At 45.1% G+C, this 22,635-nt stretch overlaps 1 protein-coding gene across 6 annotated transcripts in view; it reads right to left on the bottom strand.

The window, feature by feature from the left end:
• The window catches only part of LOC126334777 (agrin-like), an 884,963-nt gene that overhangs the window by 112,354 nt on the left and 749,974 nt on the right, over positions 1 to 22,635 (bottom strand). For all 6 annotated transcript variants that reach the window (XM_049997373.1, XM_049997372.1, XM_049997377.1 and 3 more), the window contains one exon: positions 4,939 to 5,139. In XM_049997373.1, coding sequence (XP_049853330.1) covers positions 4,939 to 5,139 — 201 coding nt within the window. The remainder of the gene's footprint in view (positions 1 to 4,938; positions 5,140 to 22,635) is intronic.

Raw genomic sequence — 22,635 nt, 5'->3', positions numbered from 1 at the left:
CTCTCTCTCTCTCTGTCTCTGTCACACACACACACACACACACACACACACACACACACACACACATACACATTTTTTTTTATTTGTTTGTTGCGCTCGACTATCGGCGAGGCACCTAAACGTCTGTGAATGAATTTCTTAGCTTTGAGTACACTTACAAAAGAAATATAAAAACAACTATAAGAGTTACTGATTTAGGTTGCTTAGTTTGCAGTCAGTTCTGAGTATTATTACTAACTACGCTCCAGTCCCTAAACCTAGTTACAGAAATGCGAATCAGACGCATTACGTATTACAGGACGTAGCAGCGGCGACTTGGACACACCAGCTATGGTCACTTCCCAGCCCGCTGTAAGATCACATCGGTTCGTCTTCTTCCTGCTGGTATTGTAACTGAGATTTGGCAACAAGGCAATGGATGTCTGGCAACTCTGTGATCGACGAGTTACTACCTGGTGTGCACGGAATTAAGCCTCAAAGATCACTTGATTTTACCTGTCTTTTCCGTTTAATAATCTGAGTTATTATCGCTTGAGGTGTAACAACAGATTGTAAATTTACGGTTTTCAGCCCAGGAAAGTCGTTGCACGTGTAAATCGCAACTAATCTCGTCCTTCAAATAGCGGTTTACGAGTTCTAGCCACTATTGTTCTCGTAAGAGGAAGCTAAGACACATACTTCTTCGCCAGCTCTGTGGTAACGTGGTGACCTGTGAAAAGGCGTCTGATATGGTTCGCAGTTCCAGTCTCACTGAGTGAAGCGATTTTATCCCTTCTGTGAGAGAGCTAAAAGCAGTCAGATCAAACATCGAGAAGGAAATCGCAACAAAATACTTTCGGCTCATAGTGCAATGGTGAAAAACTTACAATGCTGCACAACAGGTAACCCCTCTTTCCGCTGCTGACAAGCAAATTTTGGGTTTCTAGGAATACATAACTTTATTTATGAAATGCCACATTTGCATACCTCTTCAGTATGACACAGCATACCAATTAAACACAGAGCCATTCAAAATCTAAGTGAATAGTATTTTACCAATTTGTGACGATAGAGGCACGCTTGTGTACAGGTACTGTTTTATTAAAACAGACTTTCGTCATAGGGTTATTGTAGGTAGTTTTATTTCATATTTTATAATACAGTTCACAATTTTCGTAACGTTTCCTTTAATGTTGTTGAAACAATAGTAAAAATGAGAGAGAAATTAATCATCAACGATATATGCGAATTCTCTGATGTCATCTATAACAGTTTGAAAATGCACATGCAGTTTATTGATTACAAGCATGTAGAAAATTTGTTCTGAGTTAAAGCTGTCAAACAAGGTTTGAAGAAGAATAAAATGTCATTACCAGACGACAGCTAAAGTAGAAAATACTTTTCCGACGCATTTTGGCACGATGCGCTCTACCCATACATAATACAAAAGTTTTGAGATGCATCTACTGTCTGGCTGTCTATTAAAGCTGAGATGAACAAAATGTCGCAGAAGTTGTCCCTTTTTCCACATATGACTATTTTGGGTTGAGAAGTGAAGGAAATTATGTTAGAAGTTTCATTAGATGGATAGTTTTGGCAGAGAGCAGAATTCTCTTCTGGCTACACCAAGTGAAGACGATATAGTGGCATTGTGGTCTGAAATTCACATTAAAAATGATATTCATTCTCTACCAAGTAGACGATAGTTTGAGCCTCAATAAAGTCTGGAGTGGCGACATGTAGAGACTCTATCACCAGTAACCTTTCTTATACTAGTTATTTATTTCTAGTGACGAAACAAACGCTATGTAGGCTCACAGGACACTTATTCCATCTTTTATCTGAGCTTCTGTATGTCGATAAAATTGGTTCTGAACTGGGATTGCAACTCAGACCGACCTTAACGCGGAATTTGATCCCTTCGTGACAATACAGCTCGGCTACAGTTTGTTGTTTGTTCATTACTCCAGATTCCTCAACATCTCCACATATTGCGCCGGAATGGGTTCGAATCCTAGCCCGGCACTAAAGATTTCATTATGTATTATCAAGCTCTAGCATGCTGGTGGATAATAATTTCGATTTTTAATGTATTTTCATTCGTTGTCAACGCTAACGATATTTGACGTTTATGACTCCCAGTGAGACACAGAACTATTTGCGAGATCACTGTAAGTTCAAGATGTTATTCCGAGCTGCTGGTGGAGAAAAAATCGCCTCTTTGTGTGCAGTCAACAACGATATGCGTGGAACTCTATTCCCAGTCAGCACTGAACTGTCCGTCATATTATTTCTGGTTCAGACACGCTCACATGTCGCTGCTGGTGCAACAGACCCATATTTAACGTTCGTTTTCTATGGAATATAACAGCGATAGGTGCCAGGTTGGAGTCCACGGAAGGAAAAAATTAATGTTTCGTCTCGTCATTTCAGTTAAAACATCTAGATACTGCCGAGAAAATCCGATATGACACAGTTCATTGTGCTTCGATATCTATCTTATTAGGTTCTGAGTTCGAATCCCTGTCCAACGCAAAGCTTTACCTCACGGCATTTCAAATAAGTTACTTGTTAAGAAGCAATATTTAACATCACTCGTAGTTCGTTAACAGGGAAAATAGGTGCCGAGTAGGAATTCGCGTCCGTTAAAAATGTTTGCTTTATGTAATTTAAAGTTGGTATTTGCTAACTGATACTGTCTAAATTCGAGATATATCACTCTCTGTATGCCTAATCAGGAATGACTGTTAGTTTCCGTCAGTCATGAAATCTTTGTTTAGTCTGCTTGACCTGAGTTTGAATCCATTTGCAGAACGAGACGGCTCGTCGTGTCATTTGAAGTTCATACATATTCTCAACTAGCTGCTCGTGAATAACTTAAATTTTTAATGTCGAACTTACTAAGTGCAATACCTATCTGACGTAATAATGACAGTGGTAACATTTCAGGTATGTCATTTATTGTAATAAATGTGAGCTTACAAGCCTTAAGGACAGTCTGACCTGTGATAAGGTGTTCCCTGATATTTGTTGTATCGTAGTATTAGTTTACTTCTTGAGGTATTGCGATACAGAGTAGTGTTTTCTAGTGGTAACTTGGTGGAACCATTTTCAATAGTCAAACGACTGTACCAAGCTGCGATTAGAGGACCTGCTAGACAGCTGCGTTATGTGGGTTTGCATGCGAATCAGTCGAAATGCAATTCAGGTCGTTCGGATACTTTTGAGCACGACTGTACAGTTCATCGGAATTAAAGTCTACTTAGGAAGAAATTTCTCATAGACGTCGATGTTTGCTTGGGAACTGAATTGCGTTGATTATGATGTGCTCTTGTATGAATTTGTAGAGTGCGGCCAGCGTATAGTTAGGCTGAGTAGCTGAGGACAGAAACTTGGGGAAAAATCGCTGATAAAAAGTGTCGGTAACATCTAAGAGTTGGTCATTTAACACACAGTTGAATTTTACATGGAAAGTTACTGCCGTAAAAATAAACTGATGAGCCAAAAAACTATGAACATTGCGCACAACAAGATTGAAAGCATATATGCGAAGCAGAAACGAATGCGGAATCATTCTAGCATCGATATGGGTCGGTAATGGAGAAATTCTCTGACTTAAGCAACCCTGACGAAGGGCAGATAGGCAACGAGATCTTGAAAACTGAGAAGACTGTCTGCTATTCGCATGATTCTTTCGTGTTCCGTGAGGTTCTCAGGGCTGGTTCTGGGGGCGGGCTGACGGATGAGGGATGGGGGTGGGCGTGGGCGTGGCTGAGGGGGTTGAACGGAGGGGGGGAGCGGGAGTGGAGCAAACCGTGCAACCACCCAGGGAGGTTGCACGCTATAGAAATGAAGAAGTGTGAAAATAAGCTGAAAAAACAAATCATGTATAATCTGTTGTCTTACTGTAAATTGTCTACGGTGTTGAAAAACGTATGACAAAGAAAGCGCTGGAGCGGGTGATCTTGGCTACGTCTTTGAAAATAGCAAATGGTAGTGTTGGCAACTTTATTTCTACCGGGCGGCTACGCAACACTTAAATGCATCCACGTCAGCTTGAAAGCCCCTACGGAAGCGAAAAAGTTTACAGTAAATAAATAAAGATAAATATCAACATAAGATGGCCTAACAATTCCTTACATGCCTTTAGGAGCATCGCTATGAGAAGCACTTAGTAATAAATAAAGAAAGAATAAGTAAAGTGTGCACTGCCCGGCACATGCCATAGACTTTTAAATCTAGTCTGATCTGAACCCGATAAATCACATTTGGCACACATTAGGCATCTGATGAGCACCCAAAAACTACCGGCTATCAATCTATGGGAATTGTTTGACCTGAATTTAGACAACTGGTGCCACATGCCTCTCTAATCCTAGAAAATCCATACCATACAAAAGCGCTGCCGCATTGCGATTCAGAGGTGCACCAACACTGATATAGCGGAATACTAGTCACTTAGAGTGCAACAGCAATGGACAGAAAAAGATATCCGCTCACAATTAGGACCACATTTATACTGCCGCAGTTTATATGACTGAAAAAGAAAACAACGTTGGGAATAGCGAGAAAAAAAACAAATGTACACAACACGGAGTGACATCGGAGAGAGTTCCATTGTTCTCAACAAGGCTATGCTTGTGACCGAAGAACGGCCTTGCCGCGGTGGCAATACTGGTTCCCGTCAGATCACCGGAGTTAAGCGCTGCTGGGCTGGGATAGCAAAATATCTGCCAAACACTGGAGAAAACTTACTATATGCGTACTTCGTGACACTATCGCGGACTGCATTAAGGTTTTCTATGTGTCTTGTCACTGCTCGCAACAAAAGACTAACACTCTGCCATCCGTAGCTTTATCTTCACTGCAGCGTGTAACCCTTCTCTGCCTGTACTACGGCCACCTTTCCCACTCTACATCTTCTGACTGGTTGAGCGCGCTTCCGCAGTGCTGACCCACCTTGGAGGCCTGCGCTGCTGCTGGTGTCAGGACAGGCGCCGGCGGTAACGGCGCTGACGTCGACGCCCGCAAGGCAGGCGTCGCGGCGCGCGTGGCAGGAGCTGGGGTAGGTACGTCCGGACCAGCACACCGCGTCCTCTGGGCCAGGCAGGGGGCACGCCTGCTCACACTGAGCGGAGCATAGGTCGCCCTCGCAGTCATCTGCAACGTGGACAGAAAAATAAACAAGACTAGAGTCTAAGGTCCCGTCGACAGCGCGGTCATCAGATACAGAGCACGAGCTCGGTATGCCAAAGGGCGGGGAGGGAAATAGGCCATGTCCTTTTCAAAGGGACCATCCAGACACGAGCCTGGTGCGATTTAGGGATATCACGGAAAATTGAATCAGGATGTCCGGAGGGGAAACTGGATCGTCGTCTAAAGGTTAACAGTGACGGTACTCCTAGTTTATAGTGAAGAGTTGCATTCTCCAATTATACCACTGTCTTCAGTGATAGACTGGTGATATGCATCCCTCCATCTTAGTCCATCCTATGTTGTTCACAGCTGGATAACCTATATCCATTTGAATCAGGTTACTTAAGTCAGATCTTGGCAACCCGCTACAATATTTATCTTCCCAAGCTCCCCTTCTTTCGTAAATGGACAATTCCTTGACACCCATAAATCAAAACATACTTCTAGATAAGTTGTACCGTAAATTTATTTTCTCTCCAACTGGATTCAGTACCCCTTTCTTGCCGCGTGGGTTTAGCCGAGCGGTCTAACGCGCTGCTGTCTTGGACTGTGCGGCTGGTCTCGGCGGAGGTTCGAGTCCTCCCTCGGTCATGGGTGTGTGTGCTTGTCCTTAGGGTAATTTAGCTTAAGTAGTGTGCAAACGTAGGGACTGATGACTTTAGCAGTTAAGTCGCATAAGATTTCACACACATTTGAACATTTTTGAACCTCTTTCTTACTGGTTCCATTTACCCGTCTAATCTTTAGCATTCATCTGTATCACCATCTTCTAAAATCTTCTATCCACTTCTTGCCTGAACTGATTATCTTCCACGTTTCGTTTATATTCAAGGCTACACTCCAGACAAAACCCACAAAAATACCTCTCTATACATTTACATTCACTACCTAAGTCCTAAGTTACCATGGGGCGGTCGACGGTTCAATCTCGCGTCCGGCCATCCTGATTTAGGTTTTCCGTGATTTCCCTAAATTGCTCTAGGCAAATTCTGGGATGGTTCCTTTGAAAAAGCACGGCGGACTTCCTTCCCCGTCCTTCCCTAATCCGATGAGACCAATGACCTCGCTGTCTGGTCTCCTCCCCCAAACAACCCAACCCAACCTCAGTTACCTCTATAAGGAATTATTCAAATCGTTACCAGTAAGAATTCACATGTGTTAAAGATAAAAGAGATAAAGAAATAGTTTCCTTTTCGGGGAAACAAAGCGTTGACTTCAGGACAGTTATTTAAAGATCTAGATTTTTTTCAATTTGATTTTCTTACTGGTTACGAAAATATGCATATAATGTTTACATATACACTTGCCAATCGCATTAATGTGACCATCTGTCAAGAGCCTGAAGAACCAACTCTTGCGCTGCCAGTCGCTCCGAGACGTGCAGAGTCATTTAGGTTCTGGAAGGTACTGACAGGGATGTAGAGCCATGCAGATTCCAATGCCGTGGCCAACTCCTCTAGGTTTCTCGGTTGAGGATCCACGGAGCGAACAGCATGAACGAGATGATCTCACATATTCTCGATTGAATTTAAATCCTGGGTGATCGGTGGGCGGGAGAGTGCCGTAAAATCATCCTGGTACTCTTCGAACCACGCACGTACATTGCGATCTGTGAGACACGTTTCATTATTGTCCTGGTGTTGGCCGTCTTGCCGAGGAGAAACAAACTGCATGTAGGGCCGGACATGGTCCCAAGGATAGATGCACTCTTGTGATGATCCACTGTACCTTCCAGAATGACGAGATGATTTAAGGAATGCCACGAAAAACAACACCCATATCATAACACTCCCTCCTACGACTTTGGCCCATCCGCCGATTATTGCCGGGTGTTTGCTTTCAGACGTTTCTCGCCGTAAATGCCAACTGTAGTCTGTCCGACGCAGCAAAGGCCATCTGTCGCCTCTCAGTGGACGTCGAGTTGTGTTGCTGGTGCGCAAATTCCAGCCTTTGTCACCGATAAAGAGCAATCATCGTGGAAGCATGAACCAAACGCCTGCTGAGCAGTGCTCGCTGAGCGGCATTTGCGGAGACAATGTTCGCAGCCCCTTCTTTCATCGGGATGGCCGGTTGCTCAGTAGTAGTACGTGTATCCGTCCTTATATATCTCTGCAGCCGTCGTTCACTCTTGTTACCTATGACCCTCGGTGCACCACAGCTGCCTCGGCGCTTACATTGGATAGCGCCATTTTACCATGCACGGTATATCATAACCCAGATGTACACGAACAGTTTACGAACTTAGCCTTTTGGGACATTCTTCCACACTTGGCCCGAAAACCAATGATCATGACCTTGTGGACGTCAGATGAATCGCTACGTTTCAGCAATACGACAACGACTGTACTGCATGAATGCATGGTTTCGCGGCGATATGAATTAATAATATTTTCTCAGGCTTCCAGCCGCGTCAGGTGGTTAATTCATATGGCCGCGAAACCATGCATTCATACATGACCTACCTCTACGGGAAGGAAATGTGGCGCAGCATTAAAGGCCTAGGGAACCTGCTTGTTAAGAAGGCTAACCTGTTAAGCTCTCTAGCCTTCCTGCTACGCTGTCGAGATGAGAACACGATTGCACGGTTTGCCATGGTGAGCCAGCACATCAACCGTCGTGCCAGCTCTGCCCTGTTGCGGGGAAGGTTACACCTCGCTAGGAGGCAGCTGGATTTAAACGGTCGCGGTCTGCTGGCTATCCATCTGCAATTGACAGAGGTACTCTAGCACGTAGATTGGGAGTGGATCGACGCGGCCACTACAGCACAACAGGTGTCATCGCAAAAGAACACCACAGAGAAACAGAAACCGAAGTTCACGCGGCTATCTAAACAACAACACGATGCAGAACGGAAATCATCAGAATGAACTGTCATCAACATGACGGAGAAAGAGATTGACGCGGGTGCCATTTCGGCACTTAAGATAGGTCTTATCTTCGCACCAGCGCCTCGGAGCATCTCTACCTGTGATATTATATGGGGGGTTGAACAAGCAATCCGTAAGATGCCTAGTGAGAGTGTTGACGAAATTCGTCTCGAAACGTGTCGCATCATTTCAAAATCTAGACCATCGAGGTCTAACTTGACTAGGGCTGAACGCAATGGTCTTCACGCACTCCGCAACGACCCTCTCATCGTGGTTCTGACAGCTGACAAGGGCAAAACATTTGTCATTCTCAATAAAGCTGACTACGACGCCAAAATTCAGTTGATTCTTGAAGAAGATACATACCGGAAACTGTCACGGGACCCGACGTCAAAAATAATGAGGAAGACATCAGAGCTTCTAAAACAGGCTACACTGGAAGAGGGTGTTATTAAGAATCTCCTCCCTCAGGCGCCGAGACCACCTACGCTTTATGGACTACCAAAAATCCACAAACTGGATTTTCCTCTTCGTCCCACTGTGAACACCTTTGGGTCACCAACTCATAGATTGGCAAAACAGATGGCCAGCCGCCTTGCCGGCCGCGGTGGTCTAGCGGTTCAGGCGCTCAGTCCGGATCCGCGCGACTGCTACGGTCGCAGGTTCGAATTCTGCCTCGGGCATGGATGTGTGTGATGTACTTAGGTTATTTAGGTTTAAGTAGTTCTAAGTTCTAGGGGACTAATGACTACAGATGTTAAGTCCCATAGTGTTCAGAGCCATTTGAACCATTTGAACCAACCGCCTTGCACCGCATGTGGGTCGTTGTGTGCATCGCATCAAGAAAACCGACCACTTTATCAAGAGAATCAATCAACTGCGTCTTAGTCAAGGAGATATAATGGTTAGTTTTGATGTGGTCTCCTTGTTTACACGTGTTCCGGTCAAAGACTGTATAGATCTCCTCTCCCAGTTATTTGATAGTACAATTGTGGGACTGTTTAAGCACACGTTGACATCGTCGTACTTCCTACATAGCTGCCAGTATTTCGACCAGTTGGACAGCGTGACTATGGGAAGCCTATAATTTGGAGATATCACCTTGGACACGTCTCCAGCTAGGCCTAGTTGCTTTTATCGTTACGTCGATGACACTTTTATCATATGGCCCCATGGTCATGAAAAACTAGGAGAATTTTTAGAACATCTGAACATCATTCACGACCTTATCAAGTTTACGATGGAAGTTGAGACAGATGGCGCATTGCCCTTCCTTGACGTCCTCGTTCGACGGAAAAGCAATGGGCATCTCAGTCACAGTGTCTACAGGAAACCGACACACACACACACACACACACACACACACACACACACACACACACACACACATCGGTATATGCACGCTCTCAGCCGCCACCATCACGCACAAAAGCATGGCGTTCTGAATAACCTCGTCCATCGTGTTAAAGCCGTGTCAGACGCAGGAAGTCTGCCACTGGAAATGAGCCACCTCCGAAAAGTCTTCCGGGAAAACGGATACAGCCACGGACAGGTGTCACAGGATATATCTGGTGTGACACGCAAGAAACACAACAGAGAAGAGAACACCACCGAAGAAGAAAGCAAGAAACTTGTGTTTTTGCCTCTCTGTGGTACAGTGTCGGGAAAGATCAGCCGGCTCCTGAAGAGATATAACATTTCACCGGTGTTCAGGCCCCCAGCAAAAATTCGGCGGCTTATGCCTGTGAAGGACGATCTAGGGCTTAGAACATCTGGAGTGTACAAGATACCATGTCATTGTGGCTGTTACTATGTCGGCCAAACAGTACGCACTGTGGAGCAACGTCGGAGCCGCGCGGGATTAGCCGAGCGGTGTAGGGCGCTGAATTCATGGACAGTACGGCTAGTCCCGGCGGAGGTTGGAGTCCTCCCTCGGGCATGGGTGTGTGTGTTTGTCCTTAGGTTAAGTAGTGTGTAAGCTTAGGGACTGATGACCTTAGCTGTTAAGTCCCATAAGATTTCACACACATTTGTACATGTTTTTGCAACGCCGGACGGAACACGAGAGATGCTTACGCCTACGCTGTCCAGAAAAATCAGCCGTGGCAGAATATGCCTTAGAAAATGGACACCGAATTCTATTCGACGAAACATCTGTCGTTAGGAAGACGAATGGATTTTGGGATAGCGACATAAAAGAAGCTATTGAAATAACCTCTGAAAACACCATCAACAAGGACGGCGGTTTCCAGCTCTGCACAGCCTGGGACCCGGTTATCGCGATGTTAAAACGGGCGCGACGGACGCGGGATGAAGCATTACCATATGTTGCGAGCAAGAGAGCACCAGTGACGTCACAGCCAGCAGTGCGGCTATACAGGGTGAGTCACCTAACGTTACGGCTGGATATATTTCGTAAACCACATCAAATACTGACGAATCGATTCCGCAGACCGAACGTGAGGAGAGGAGCTAGTGTAACTGGTTAATACAAACCATAAAAAATTGCACGGAAGTGTGTTTTTTAACACAAACCTACTTTTTTGTAATTGGAACCCCGTTAGTTTTGTTAGCACATCTGAACATATAAACAAATACGTAATCAGTGCCGTTTGTTGCATTGTAAAATGTTAATTACATCCGGAGATATTGTAACCTAAAGCTGACGCTTGAGTACCACTCCTCCGCTGTTCGGTCGTGTGTATCGGAGAGCACCGAATTACGTAGGGATCCAAAGGGAACGGTGATGGACCTTAGGTACAGAAGAGACTGGAACAGCACATTACATCCAAGTGCTAACACCTTTTTATTGGTCTTTTTCACTGACGCACATGTACATTACCACGAGGGGTGAGGTACACGTACACACGTGGTTTCCGTTTTCAGTTAGGGAGTGGAATGAGGTGTGTCCCGACATGTCAGGCCAATAGATGTTGAATGTGGTTGCCATCATTTGCTGCACACAATTGCAATCTCTGGCGTAATGAATGTCGTACACGCCGCAGTACATCTGGTGTAATGTCGCCGCAGGCTGCCACAATACGTTGTTTCATATCCTCTGGGGTTGTAGGCACATCACGGTACACATTCTCCTTTAACGTACCCCACAGAAAGAAGTCCAGAGGTGTAAGATCAGGAAAACGGGCTGGCCAATTTATGCGTCTTCCACGTCCTATGAAACGCCTGTCGAACGTGTACCTCACTCCTCATGGTCATGTACATGTGCGTCAGTGAAAAAGACCAATAAAAAGGTTTTAGCATGTGGACGTAATGTGCTGTTCCAGTCTCTTCTGTCTATTACCGTTCCCTTTGGATCCCTACGTATTTCGGTGCTCTCCGATACACACCATCGAACAGCGGAGGAGTGGTACTCAAGCGTCAACTTTAGGTTACAATATCTCCGGATGTAATTAACATTTTAACAACAAACGGCACTGATTGCGTATTTGTTTATATGTTCAGATGTGCTAAAAAAACTAAACATTTACAAAAAAGTAGGTTTGTGTTAAAAAACATACTTCCGTGCATTTTTTATGGTTTGTATTAACCAATTACACTAACCCCTCTCCTCACGTTCGGTCTGTGGAATCGATTCGTCAGTATTTGATGTGGTTTACGAAATATATCCAGCGGTAATGTTAGGTGACTCACCCTGTATAACGACGCGGCCACGGCGATACAGCAGTCAGCCTTACCACTTGACAATGATCGGGGAGAGCTCGGTCGAAAGCTCGTAGGATTTTAACCGCTTGACGCGCCTGGAAGCTCGAAAAAATTGTACTAACGACTGTACAGTTTTCCGCATTCCCTCGACACGCTTTATACACTCTCCACTGCTAGTGCTGCCACCTGCCTTCCGTGAGAGGTTATTGCAAGTTGTCTGCGAACACAGGAGGTGGTCACATTAATAATAATATAATATGCTACACTAGTAATAACACAAAAATGATCACTACATTCACGACACTGCCAAAAACACTATGTTGCAAGTGAAGCCTTAATCCTCAGTTACCATCTGCATCTGCGTGATTACTCTTCAATTCGAAATTAGTCTGAGACTATTTCTCTACTGTTTGGCTTTCAGATAGTATGTAAGAAAAAGGGGACCTAAATCTAGCTGTGCGAGATCAGATTTACTTTATCACAGTCGTCGTTTCTCCCTGCGTAGGAAGGAGTCAACAAAATACTTTACCATGAAGAGGAGAAAGCCGATGATTGAAATTTTGTGAAAAGATCTCACCGAAACGAAAATCGCGTTTGTTTTAATGATTGCCATCCCAACTCACTTTTCATATATGTGACACTATTTCCGACATTTCATGGGAATACAAAACGAGCTGCCGTTGTTTGAACTTTTCTGTTGTCACCCGTAAATTCTATCAGTTAATCGCAAACTTTAAGGTGATCATTTCCAGGCCGATGAAATTCGGCTGACTTCGGGTCGCTACAGAATGCTTACGCATGTTGTGAACCTCAGCTACAGAACTGCAATGAACGCAGTATCAATAAAGTAACAACCGTGAAATTAGTTTTGATTCGTGCTTGGTGTAGTGTGTAGTGGTTATCATTATTATTGATGTTATTATTATTATTATTATTGAGGAAAATGAGCCAAGAGTGGTTCCGAACCCTTCTTAGACTGTGACCTCAGAGTGGTATCGTCGGTCGCTATGGCCGAGCGGTTCTAGACGCTTCAGTCCGGAACCGTGCTGCTGCTGCGGTCGCAGGTTCGAATCCTGCCTCGGGCATGGATGTGTGTGATGTCCTTAGGTTAATTAGGTTTAAGTAGTTCTCAGTCTAGGGGACTGATGACCTCCGATGTTAAGTCCCATAGTGCTTGGAGCCATTTGAACCATTTTTTCAGAGTGCTATCAGACATTAGCTAGTACCCCCGTTCTTCTCCCCACCACCTGCCGTTCATTGCTTCTCCCGTCCCCCCCACACCTCACGCTCCGTCCCGTACATTGTCACTTTCACACCTAACTAGACTCTAAAGTGAAAGACTTTTCTTCGAACAATTTTATTTTTTAAGTGATGATAGATGTAAAAGACGAATGATAGTTAGTGTGTGTGTAGTGTTAGAATGCATGACGACGGAATTCGTGGTGCATCGGAAGTGCTACCCGCAACTCCCTCTCAGATAAGAAAGCAAACTATCTACAGTGATTGTAGACACTGGTTACAAAACATGCTTCCACTGTTATTACTCCTCTCCATTGTGGCACTTGATTGACCTGCACACTGCAACCCCATCTAAAATCAACCATATTCGGGTGTGAGCACTATACTTCCTATTTGTCAATCCTTACTTCTAAACAGGCAGAAATTGGACCACTTCAGACTGTTAATGCTTTGCGTTGAACCACTCAATGATAATAATAATAATAATACTGCTTACAGTGCTATACTAGCCCTTTTGGCAGTGTCGTGAATGTAGTGGTCATTTTTGTGTTATTACTAGTGTAGCATATTATATTATTAGTAATGTGACCACCTCCTGTGTTCGCAGTCAGCATGCAATAACCTGTCTTTGAGAAACTAATGAAGCAATTTCTGAACTACTGAAGTTACTATCTACAACGTGGAGAAGACATTTTTCAGGTAGGTCTAGCATCTGTTATGTATATGTCTCACTGTTATGAACAGCGATATACTGGACAAAGCACAACATACGTGTGTAGTGGGTGGCCAATGGAGGAACCTGTAACCTCCACCGCATTAATGCTGCTAATTGATAAAAAGTAATTATTGATAACTTATGTAAACAGTATTAGAGTCTTACAAAATCGTGATAGCAGTAATTATCTTTGGAAAATTATTTAGTTTCGTTAGTGATACAGAATCGAATAGATTACATTTGACCCCTCAGAAAATTTCATTTTGCCTCTCAGCGACTAATTATCCCCAAGGTTGAGAAACACTGTTCTAGATGCTCACCATCAACTTTCGCATCAGTTCTGCGTTGTAGTGACCCATTACATGTTCATTTCTTTTATAAACTGTAAGGTAGCTGCCCCAGGAGAAGGATGCGGAGCTTGTCCCACCAACCAATGTGCTAAGCCAATTACAAGTTTAGCCCTCAGCGTCCTCCGCAAAAGGACCTTCAAGTGCGTGATTAGCAGAAGGATCCTTTACTGCGCAGCAGTACTCCAGAAAAGCATGGACAAGCGTATGTCAGCAGTATCTTTGGTAAATTTAGTAGTATTCTGCCAATAAAACAGTCTGTTTTGCCTACATCACAAAATTTTGTATACAGTTTAAGTTCTTCGTTACTGTAATCCTTACGTATTTCTTTAATTCTACAACTTTTAAATTTGTATGATTTGTCTTTTACTGAAATGTAAAATTTTTTGTTGGTAATCAACTTAGAGGATGATACATTTTTTATTGTTTGAAGTCAATTGCCATTTTTTTCATCGTGCAGATTTAATGTCTGAATCATTTTGTAATTTATTTAGATTTGCTTATGACTTTATTAGAAAGTAAATCACATCAACTGCAAACAATATCAGAAAGGAATCGTTTGTATAGATCAGGAAGAGCAGACGACGTGTAACGCTGCCTTGTAGGACAACATATAATACTTTGGCTTGAATAGATAACTTCCCTTCAATTAATAAGAAAATGTGACATATTTGAGGTATTGTATAACGTTGGAACACAGTATATGTTTCATAATGCTACTATAAATCGATGTTTATGATGTGTGTTTGTTATTCAGTGATTATTCTGCATAATGTGTAACTTACTGTCACCGTAGGAAGGCTTCAACAAATTTGTTTAAATAAAAAGTGATTCGGTCCAAAAATTTCTTACGAAATGCTGTAAAATTACAGATTGAGACGAATGAGTTTCTTGGAGTTGCTGATATAAATGGTGTTAAGTTGGCTGTGATGTAGCCAGTGTGCTAGAGTAACGTGGTGAATACAACTACATTCTTCATTAAATGTAACAGTAGATGAATCACCCTGACGTTTTAAAGAGAAATTTGAGATATTTGCGAATGACATGGTGCCTGATGGACTACACTGAGAAAGGTGTGTGGCAGAAGATTGTCCCCCTCTGGTGGACTCTGATCCCCAAAACTTTATGACCACCTGATGATAGTCCAACTTTGGAAGGCAAAATAGCAGCGATTCTGCTTGGCAAATTCCTTGATAGGCTTCCGGAGCTATATGGCGCAAGATGTCTCTGAACAGGTCACCCAGTTCTCGTATATTATGGGCCGAGAGTTTATGAGTGTAGAGTTGCTGCCTGATAGCGTCACATGTGCGCTCAGTCGTGTTCGGGAATTTGGTGTCCAAACCATCATATTGAATCTACTATCCTGCTGTCAGACCACTGTAGCACTATTCTGGCATTCTGATATGGACAGTTATCCTACTGAAAAATATCATCGCGGTCAGGCAAGACATCAAGCATGAAAGGACGCAGGTCGACTGCAGTTATGTTCACGTACTTTTCAGCTGTCATGGTTCTGTCCATTGCTACCACATGTCCCGCGGAAGCCCAGATGAATGTGCCTCAGAGTACAATACTGTTCCCATCAACATATGTCCATGGTTGACGGCATATCCGTGCCGGCCGTTGTGGCCGAGCGGTTCTAGGCGCTTCAGTCTGGAACTGCGCGACCGCTACGTCCGCAGGTTCGAATCCTGACTCGGGCATGGATGTGGATGATATCCTTAGGTTAATTAGGTTTAAGTAGTTCTACGTTCTAGGGGACTGATGACCTCAAATGTTAAGTCCCATAGTGCTCAGAGCCATTTGAACCATTTGTTTTTTTGGCAAACCCGGACACGACCACCGGCCTGGTGGAATAAAAAACATCATTAATTCTATCAGACGCACGTTTGAATTGATTCGTGTTTAAATGCCAATGATGGCCCGGCTATTGCAGCCGTAATAGACACTGTTAGTGGGCATCATGGGAACAGGTTAGATGTGCCTGTCTGCTCTGCAGAGTGGGCAAGCCTTCGACCTGCACTTTCTTTGATGAGGCGTGGACGTCCGATACCTTCTCACCTATTTGTAGTTTCATCGTGCTGCAACCACTTTTTGTAGATGCTTACGAAAGTAGGGCAAGAACTGCCTAACATATTAGCCGTTAGCAAGATGATCGTTCCCAGGCGCCGGGCCATCAACGTCTGCTCTTTGACAAAGTCATTTACGTCACTGAACTGCTGCATTCGCTGCACGTATCTTCGCTACAGTGATTCCTCATTCGTCTTTGTTTCAATTATATATTTTCCTTACCACGTCACGTGCCCACATCGCCTCTAGTTGGTATTCTATCTAGAGGTGGGCAGTGGTCTTAATGTTTTGGCTCAACACTGTGTTGCTGTGAGCAAATGTATAGTTGCTCGTCAAAAAGGAGATAAGAAAATAAAGTCATATTGTTCTTCACTTCGTCAGTTCTGTATCCCATTCCAAATGAGGCACGCAGTCAGATTGTTTTCTTTTGCCTTTTATGTGATATATATTGTCTTCAGGGCACCTCTTGAGCTATGTAAGCATACCTTACAGAAAAATTCAAAGCTTTTATATGACGCTAGATATTCTCCATACCTTCCAAACTTCACTAGTATTAACAAGTTCTCACTCCAATCTCTATTGCTGGCCGCTGTGGCCGAGAGATTCTAGGCGCTTCAGTCCGGAACCGCGCTGCTGCTACGGTCGCATGTTCGAATCCTGCCTCGGGCATGGATGTGTGTGATGTCCTTAGGTTAGTTAGGTTTAAGTAGTTCTAAGTGTAGGGGACTGATGACCTCAGATGTTAAGTCCCATAGTGCTTGAGCCATTTGAACCAATCTTTATTCAGTTCATATTTAGTCGTTCTGTAAGTTCCTGCGCCTTAACAAAGAAAATACAGGTCAACTTCATTTACTTACGGTACATATTTTACAGGGCGAACCGAAGTGTGGCTACTTATTCCGGAAAAATCAGTAACATCTATCATTTAGCCCTGCTTTAAGCGTTTGCAGATGGAGCAATAGGTTAGGAATTCGGATCGAGATTCGAATTTACTCATGCAGGAGGGGTAAGTCGCCTGATAAAACACGTTCTCGGCGCGCCTCCTCAGTTTCTGTAGCGCGTCCTATGTAAAGCACCATCAATTCAAAGCAGCCAGTGCTGAAAAATAATGTCTAAGAAGTTTTCATGCCAAAACCCCTAAAACGTTTTAAATAGAACAAACTTTATTAACATTGTGCATCTTTATTCTTCATATATACACTCCTGGAAATGGAAAAAAGAACACATTGACACCGGTGTGTCAGACCCACCATACTTGCTCCGAACACTGCGAGAGGGCTGTACAAGCAATGATCACACGCACCGCACAGCGGACACACCAGGAACCGCGGTGTTGGCCGTCGAATGGCACTAGCTGCGCAGTATTTGTGCACCGCCGCCGTCAGTGGCAGCCAGTTTGCCGTGGCATACGGAGCTCCATCGCAGTCTTTAACACTGGTAGCATGCCTCGACAGCGTGGACGTGAACCGTATGTGCAGTTGACGGACTTTGAGCGAGGGCGTATAGTGGGCATGCGGGAGGCCGGGTGGACGTACCGCCGAATTGCTCAACACGTGGGGCGTGAGGTCTCCACAGTACATCGATGTTTTCGCCAGTGGTCGGCGGAAGGTGCACGTGTCCGTCGACCTGGGACCGGACCGCAGCGACGCACGGATGCACGCCAAGACCGTAGGATCCTACGCAGTGCCGTAGGGGACCGCATCGCCACTTCCCAGCAAATTAGGGACACTGTTGCTCCTGGGGTATCGGCGAGGACCATTCGCAACCGTCTCACGCCCCAACATCGTGCAGCCCGCCTCCAGTGGTGTCGCGACAGGCGTGAATGGAGGGACGAATGGAGACGTGTCGTCTTCAGCGATGAGAGTCGCTTCTGACTTGGTGCCGATGATGGTCGTATGCGTGTTTGGCGCCGTGCAGGTGAGCGCCACAATCAGGACTGCATACGACCGAGGCACACAGGGCCAACACCCGGCATCATGGTGTGGGGAGCGATCTCCTACACTGGCCGTACACCTCTGGTGATCGTCGAGGGGACACTGAATAGTGCACGGTACATCCAAACCGTCCTCGAACCCATCGTTCTACCATTCCTAGACCGGCAAGGGAACTTGCTGTTCCAACAGGACAATGCACGTCCGCATGTATCCCGTGCCACCCAACGTGCTCTAGAAGGTGTAAGTCAACTACCCTGGCCAGCAAGATTTCCGGATCTGTCCCCCATTGAGCATGTTTGGGACTGGATGAAGCGTCGTCTCACGCGGTCTGCACGTCCAGCACGAACGCTGGTCCAACTGAGGCGCCAGGTGGAAATGGCATGGCAAGCCGTTCCACAGGACTACATCCAGCATCTCTACGATCGTCTCCATGGGAGAATAGCAGCCTGCATTGCTGCGAAAGGTGGATATACACTGTACTAGTGCCGACATTGTGCATGCTCTGTTGCCTGTGGCTATGTGCCTGTGATTCTGTCAGTGTGATCATGTGTTGTATCTGACCCCAGGAATGTGTCAATAAAGTTTCCCCTTCCTGGGACAATGAATTCACGGTGTTCTTATTTTAATTTCCAGGAGTGTACATATTTATTTCTCACCATAGTCGGCCATAGTGAACCAACCTCCCAACGAGAGACCAGTCTGTTAATACCATGATTGCAAGATGTCTGACTTTGCTGACGGAACCACAACCACACCTTTGATAGCATCGCTTCATCACCATCAAAGTGAAGTTCTTGAAGGTGTTCTTTAACTTATGTAAAGAGATGAAAATCGGATGGTGCAGGTCGGGAGTATATGGAGGACGACCGATGGCAGAGAACCGAAGGGACTGGATTGCTGCAGATGTAGCAGCGCTAGTGTGTGGCCTGGCATTGTCGTGCTGAGTAAGAGAGTGCTCCACATGTGGACGAACTCTCATTTGGTGCTTTCAATTTTCTGAGGGTCTCGCAGTACCTTGCAGAGTTAGTGGTGATACCTTTAGTCGTGCATTCAAAATGTACCACACCTTGAGTATCGCAGTACTCTATGAGCATGAATTTGTGTGCTGATGGCAAGGTCTTGAACTTTTTGGCATCTGTGATGCTTTGTGGCGGATTTCCATTGACGCCACATTGTTTTCGGGCTCAAAATGCTGAACCAACCTTTCATCTTCTACCAGAAAGTTGTCAAGGAACCCATTAGCCTGTCCCTCAGAACGCAAAAGAAATGGTTGACAGATGTCCTATTTTTTCTGCTTCACGTCAAGAGTCGGCATTCGAGACACCCACCGTGCACACAACATTGGGGGCCGCATTTCGGCAAGGATGACTTTTACCTGGTCTCGAGATATGCCACATTTACCTGAAATCTGTGTCTGTGTTATCCGACGATTTTCTCCGATGAGGTCACAACCTGATTCTGATGAGCCTCATCGGGTGCCGTACGTGGTCGTCCACTGCGACCACACTCTGACTCAGGTTGAGTTAGCACCACCGTTTCCTTCATTAGGAACGCGAACAACCCAACGTCGCACATCACTGATGTCGATACAGTCATAACCGTTCACTCCTTTAATTCTTCTGTGGATTTCAATTGGAGATACGTTTTCTGCGGTTAGAAACTCCATTACAGGACGCTTTCTCATGCGGTGGTATAGTGACTCTAGACGCAGCCCTGTTACACCCTGCAATTCGGAGCTCTCTGGCGGCAAAGGAGTGCAGCTTCGGACAGCGAAGTGAGAAAGTCGACCGAGTAATATACACTCATGCTCATAAATTAAGGATAATTGCAGAATATGGGCCACACAACGTGGCACTACACAAAGCTGGCACTAATAACATAGGCACATAGGGAACAAACACGGCACAGATCTGTAAGTCCACGGTATAGGTGATAAGTTGAGAAAACCGTCCCTAAACACATCTGCTACAAAACGCCACTGTTTACTGCGCATGTATCCCGACATCAATATGGCATATGATCACCATGCGCGCGTACACAGGCCGCACAACTGGTTGGCATACTCTGGATCAGGTGGTCGAGCAGCTGCTAGGGTATAGGCTCCCATTCTTGCACCAGTGCCTGTAGGAGCTCCTGAACTGTCCTAGGGGTTTGAAAACGTGCAGTTATACGTCGACTGAGAGCATCCCAGACGTGGTCGTTGGGGTTTAGGTCTGAAGGATAGGCAGGCCACTCCATTCGCCTGGTACTCCTCCACGATGGCAGCTCGGTGGGGCCGTGCGTTATCAACCATCAGGAGGAGGGTGGGGCCGTCTGTACCCCTCAAAAGGTGGACATACTGGTGCAAAATGAAGTCCCGATACACCTGACCTGTTGCAGTTCCTCTGTCAAAGACATGCAGGGGAGTACTTGCACCAGTCATAATCCCAGCCCACACCACCAAACCAAAACCTCCATACAGGTACCTTTCATGGACATTAAAGGGTTGCTATCTGGTTCCTGGTTCACACCAGATGAAAACCCGGCGAGGATCACTGTTCAGACTATATCTGGACTCGTCCGTGATCATAACCTGGGACCACTGTTCCAATGACCATGTACGTTGTTCTTGACACCAGGCTTTACGGGCTCTCCTGTGACCAGGGGTCAGTGGAATGCACCTTACAGGTCTTCAGGCGAATAAACCATGTCTGTTCACTCGTCTGTAGACTGAGTGTCTGGACACAAATGTTCCAGTGGCTGCGGTACGGTCCCGAGCAAGGGTACCTGCAGTACTCCGTGGCCGTCTGCGGGCACTGATGGTGAGATATCGGTCTTCTTATGGTGTTGTACACTGTGGACGTCACGTACTGTAGCGCCTGGACACGTTTCCTGTCTGTTGGAATCGCTGCGATAATCTTGACATCACACTTTGTGGCACACGGAGAGTCCGTGCTACGACCTGCTGGTTTGACCAGCCTCCAGTCGCCCTACTATTGTACCGCTCATAACGTCATCAGTATGAGTTCTTCGAGCCATTTTCAACACACAGTCACCATTATCAAGTCTGAAAACGTTTGCACACTTACTTACTGCACCGTACACTGACATGCACCAACACACCTGTGCGTAAGTGGACTGCCGCTAGCGCCACCGTGCCACGACTGAAGGTCAAATGCACCGCATGGTCATACCCCGAGGTGATTTAAACCAGCAAACCGCCCATCAGAGCGTTGTTTCACCATGTATCAGCATTATCCTTAATTTATGATCATGAGTGTATATGACTTGAGTGTCGGCCGGGGTGGTCGAGCGGTTCTCGGCGCTAAAGTCTGTAATCGCGCGACTTCTACGGTCGCATGTTCGAATCCTGCCTGGGGCATGGATGTGTGTGATGTCCTTAGGTTAGTTAGGTTTAAGTAGTTCTAAGTTCTATGGGACTGATGACCTCAGAAGTTAAGTCCCATAGTGCTCATAGCCATTTGAACAATTTTTTTTTGCCTGACTGACTTACGTTACAGCAGTTGTAGTAAAATGGAAGTGGCCTAGAAAATAGTTAACAACTAAATTGCCTGCTACGTTTCCTGTGTCTCTTACAGGAACGATTGTTATAGACATTATTGCTTCGCGAATAGCCACACCCAAAAATTACCATTTAACTTTCTGAGTTAACGTAATTTCTGACCGTAGAGCTGTAGGAAACAACGTTTCTTTCTCTTCCTAACTTTTCCACGTTAGTGTTAGGAGCTCCGTAGCTGTCAGAGTCCATTAAGCTATAGTCTGTGAGAGGTACCCCGACACGAAGTCTGCAGTGTCTGCAAAAATGGATCTTGTACGCGGAACAGGAAAATGGTCGGTGGGGAGGGGGGGGGGGGGGGCATAAAATAAAAACTGCAAATGAGACGGAAAAGCTACAAAGGAGTAGGTTCAGTGGCTTGGCGGGAAACCACTCCAGACGGCACACATTTCCTCTTTTTTCTCAGACGAGAGTAGTACTGACAGTAATTAGTTCTCTTTCTTCCCGTCTTTTGAAACAATGTAGGATTAGGACGCGAGGTTCTCCAGGGAGTGCAGACCAGGAGCCTGCATCCTCAGCTACACCAGGTGATAACGTGCTCGGAAGAAAACCACGCGGCGTCTCACATTATACGGAATATGTTATTATCTCATTAGAGGTACTATTCTTTCAAAACTTGGATGTATTCGAAGTAAGGGCGAAGGTCAAAGTTTAAGGTCTCGTAGACAGAAAGGCCGCTGGAGACTTACAGCCTGTATTAGATGTTGTATAAAGGTTCGTATTTCAAAATTTGAGGTGCATATCAGTTTTTATAGCGAAATTAATGCTAGCTTTCATCAGTGCTTAAAAAGGGTGTGAAATTACAAGAATTCACTTCTCGACTGTTTCTGTGGATATTGTCACAAGTTTTCTGAATATTGTATTTTTGACCGACAAAATTCTTGCACAATGCAGGTCAGTGAGTTAATGTTCATATATCTGTACGGCGGCAGTTACTATTGTTTCCCATCAGTCTAGCAGTGAGTGAAGATCAATAATGAGCGTTGAATGCTACAAACTTCTAACCCAATAATGGAATAGACAAACACGTCAGAACATCGCCATGTTTTGCTCACACTTTCCAGTTCAC

This window comes from Schistocerca gregaria, chromosome 2, assembly GCF_023897955.1.
Source record: "Schistocerca gregaria isolate iqSchGreg1 chromosome 2, iqSchGreg1.2, whole genome shotgun sequence".
In the NCBI taxonomy this organism is placed as follows: Eukaryota; Metazoa; Arthropoda; class Insecta; order Orthoptera; family Acrididae; genus Schistocerca; species Schistocerca gregaria.
Note: the sequence above shows the minus strand (reverse complement) of the source record. Positions and strands in the feature narration are given on the sequence as shown.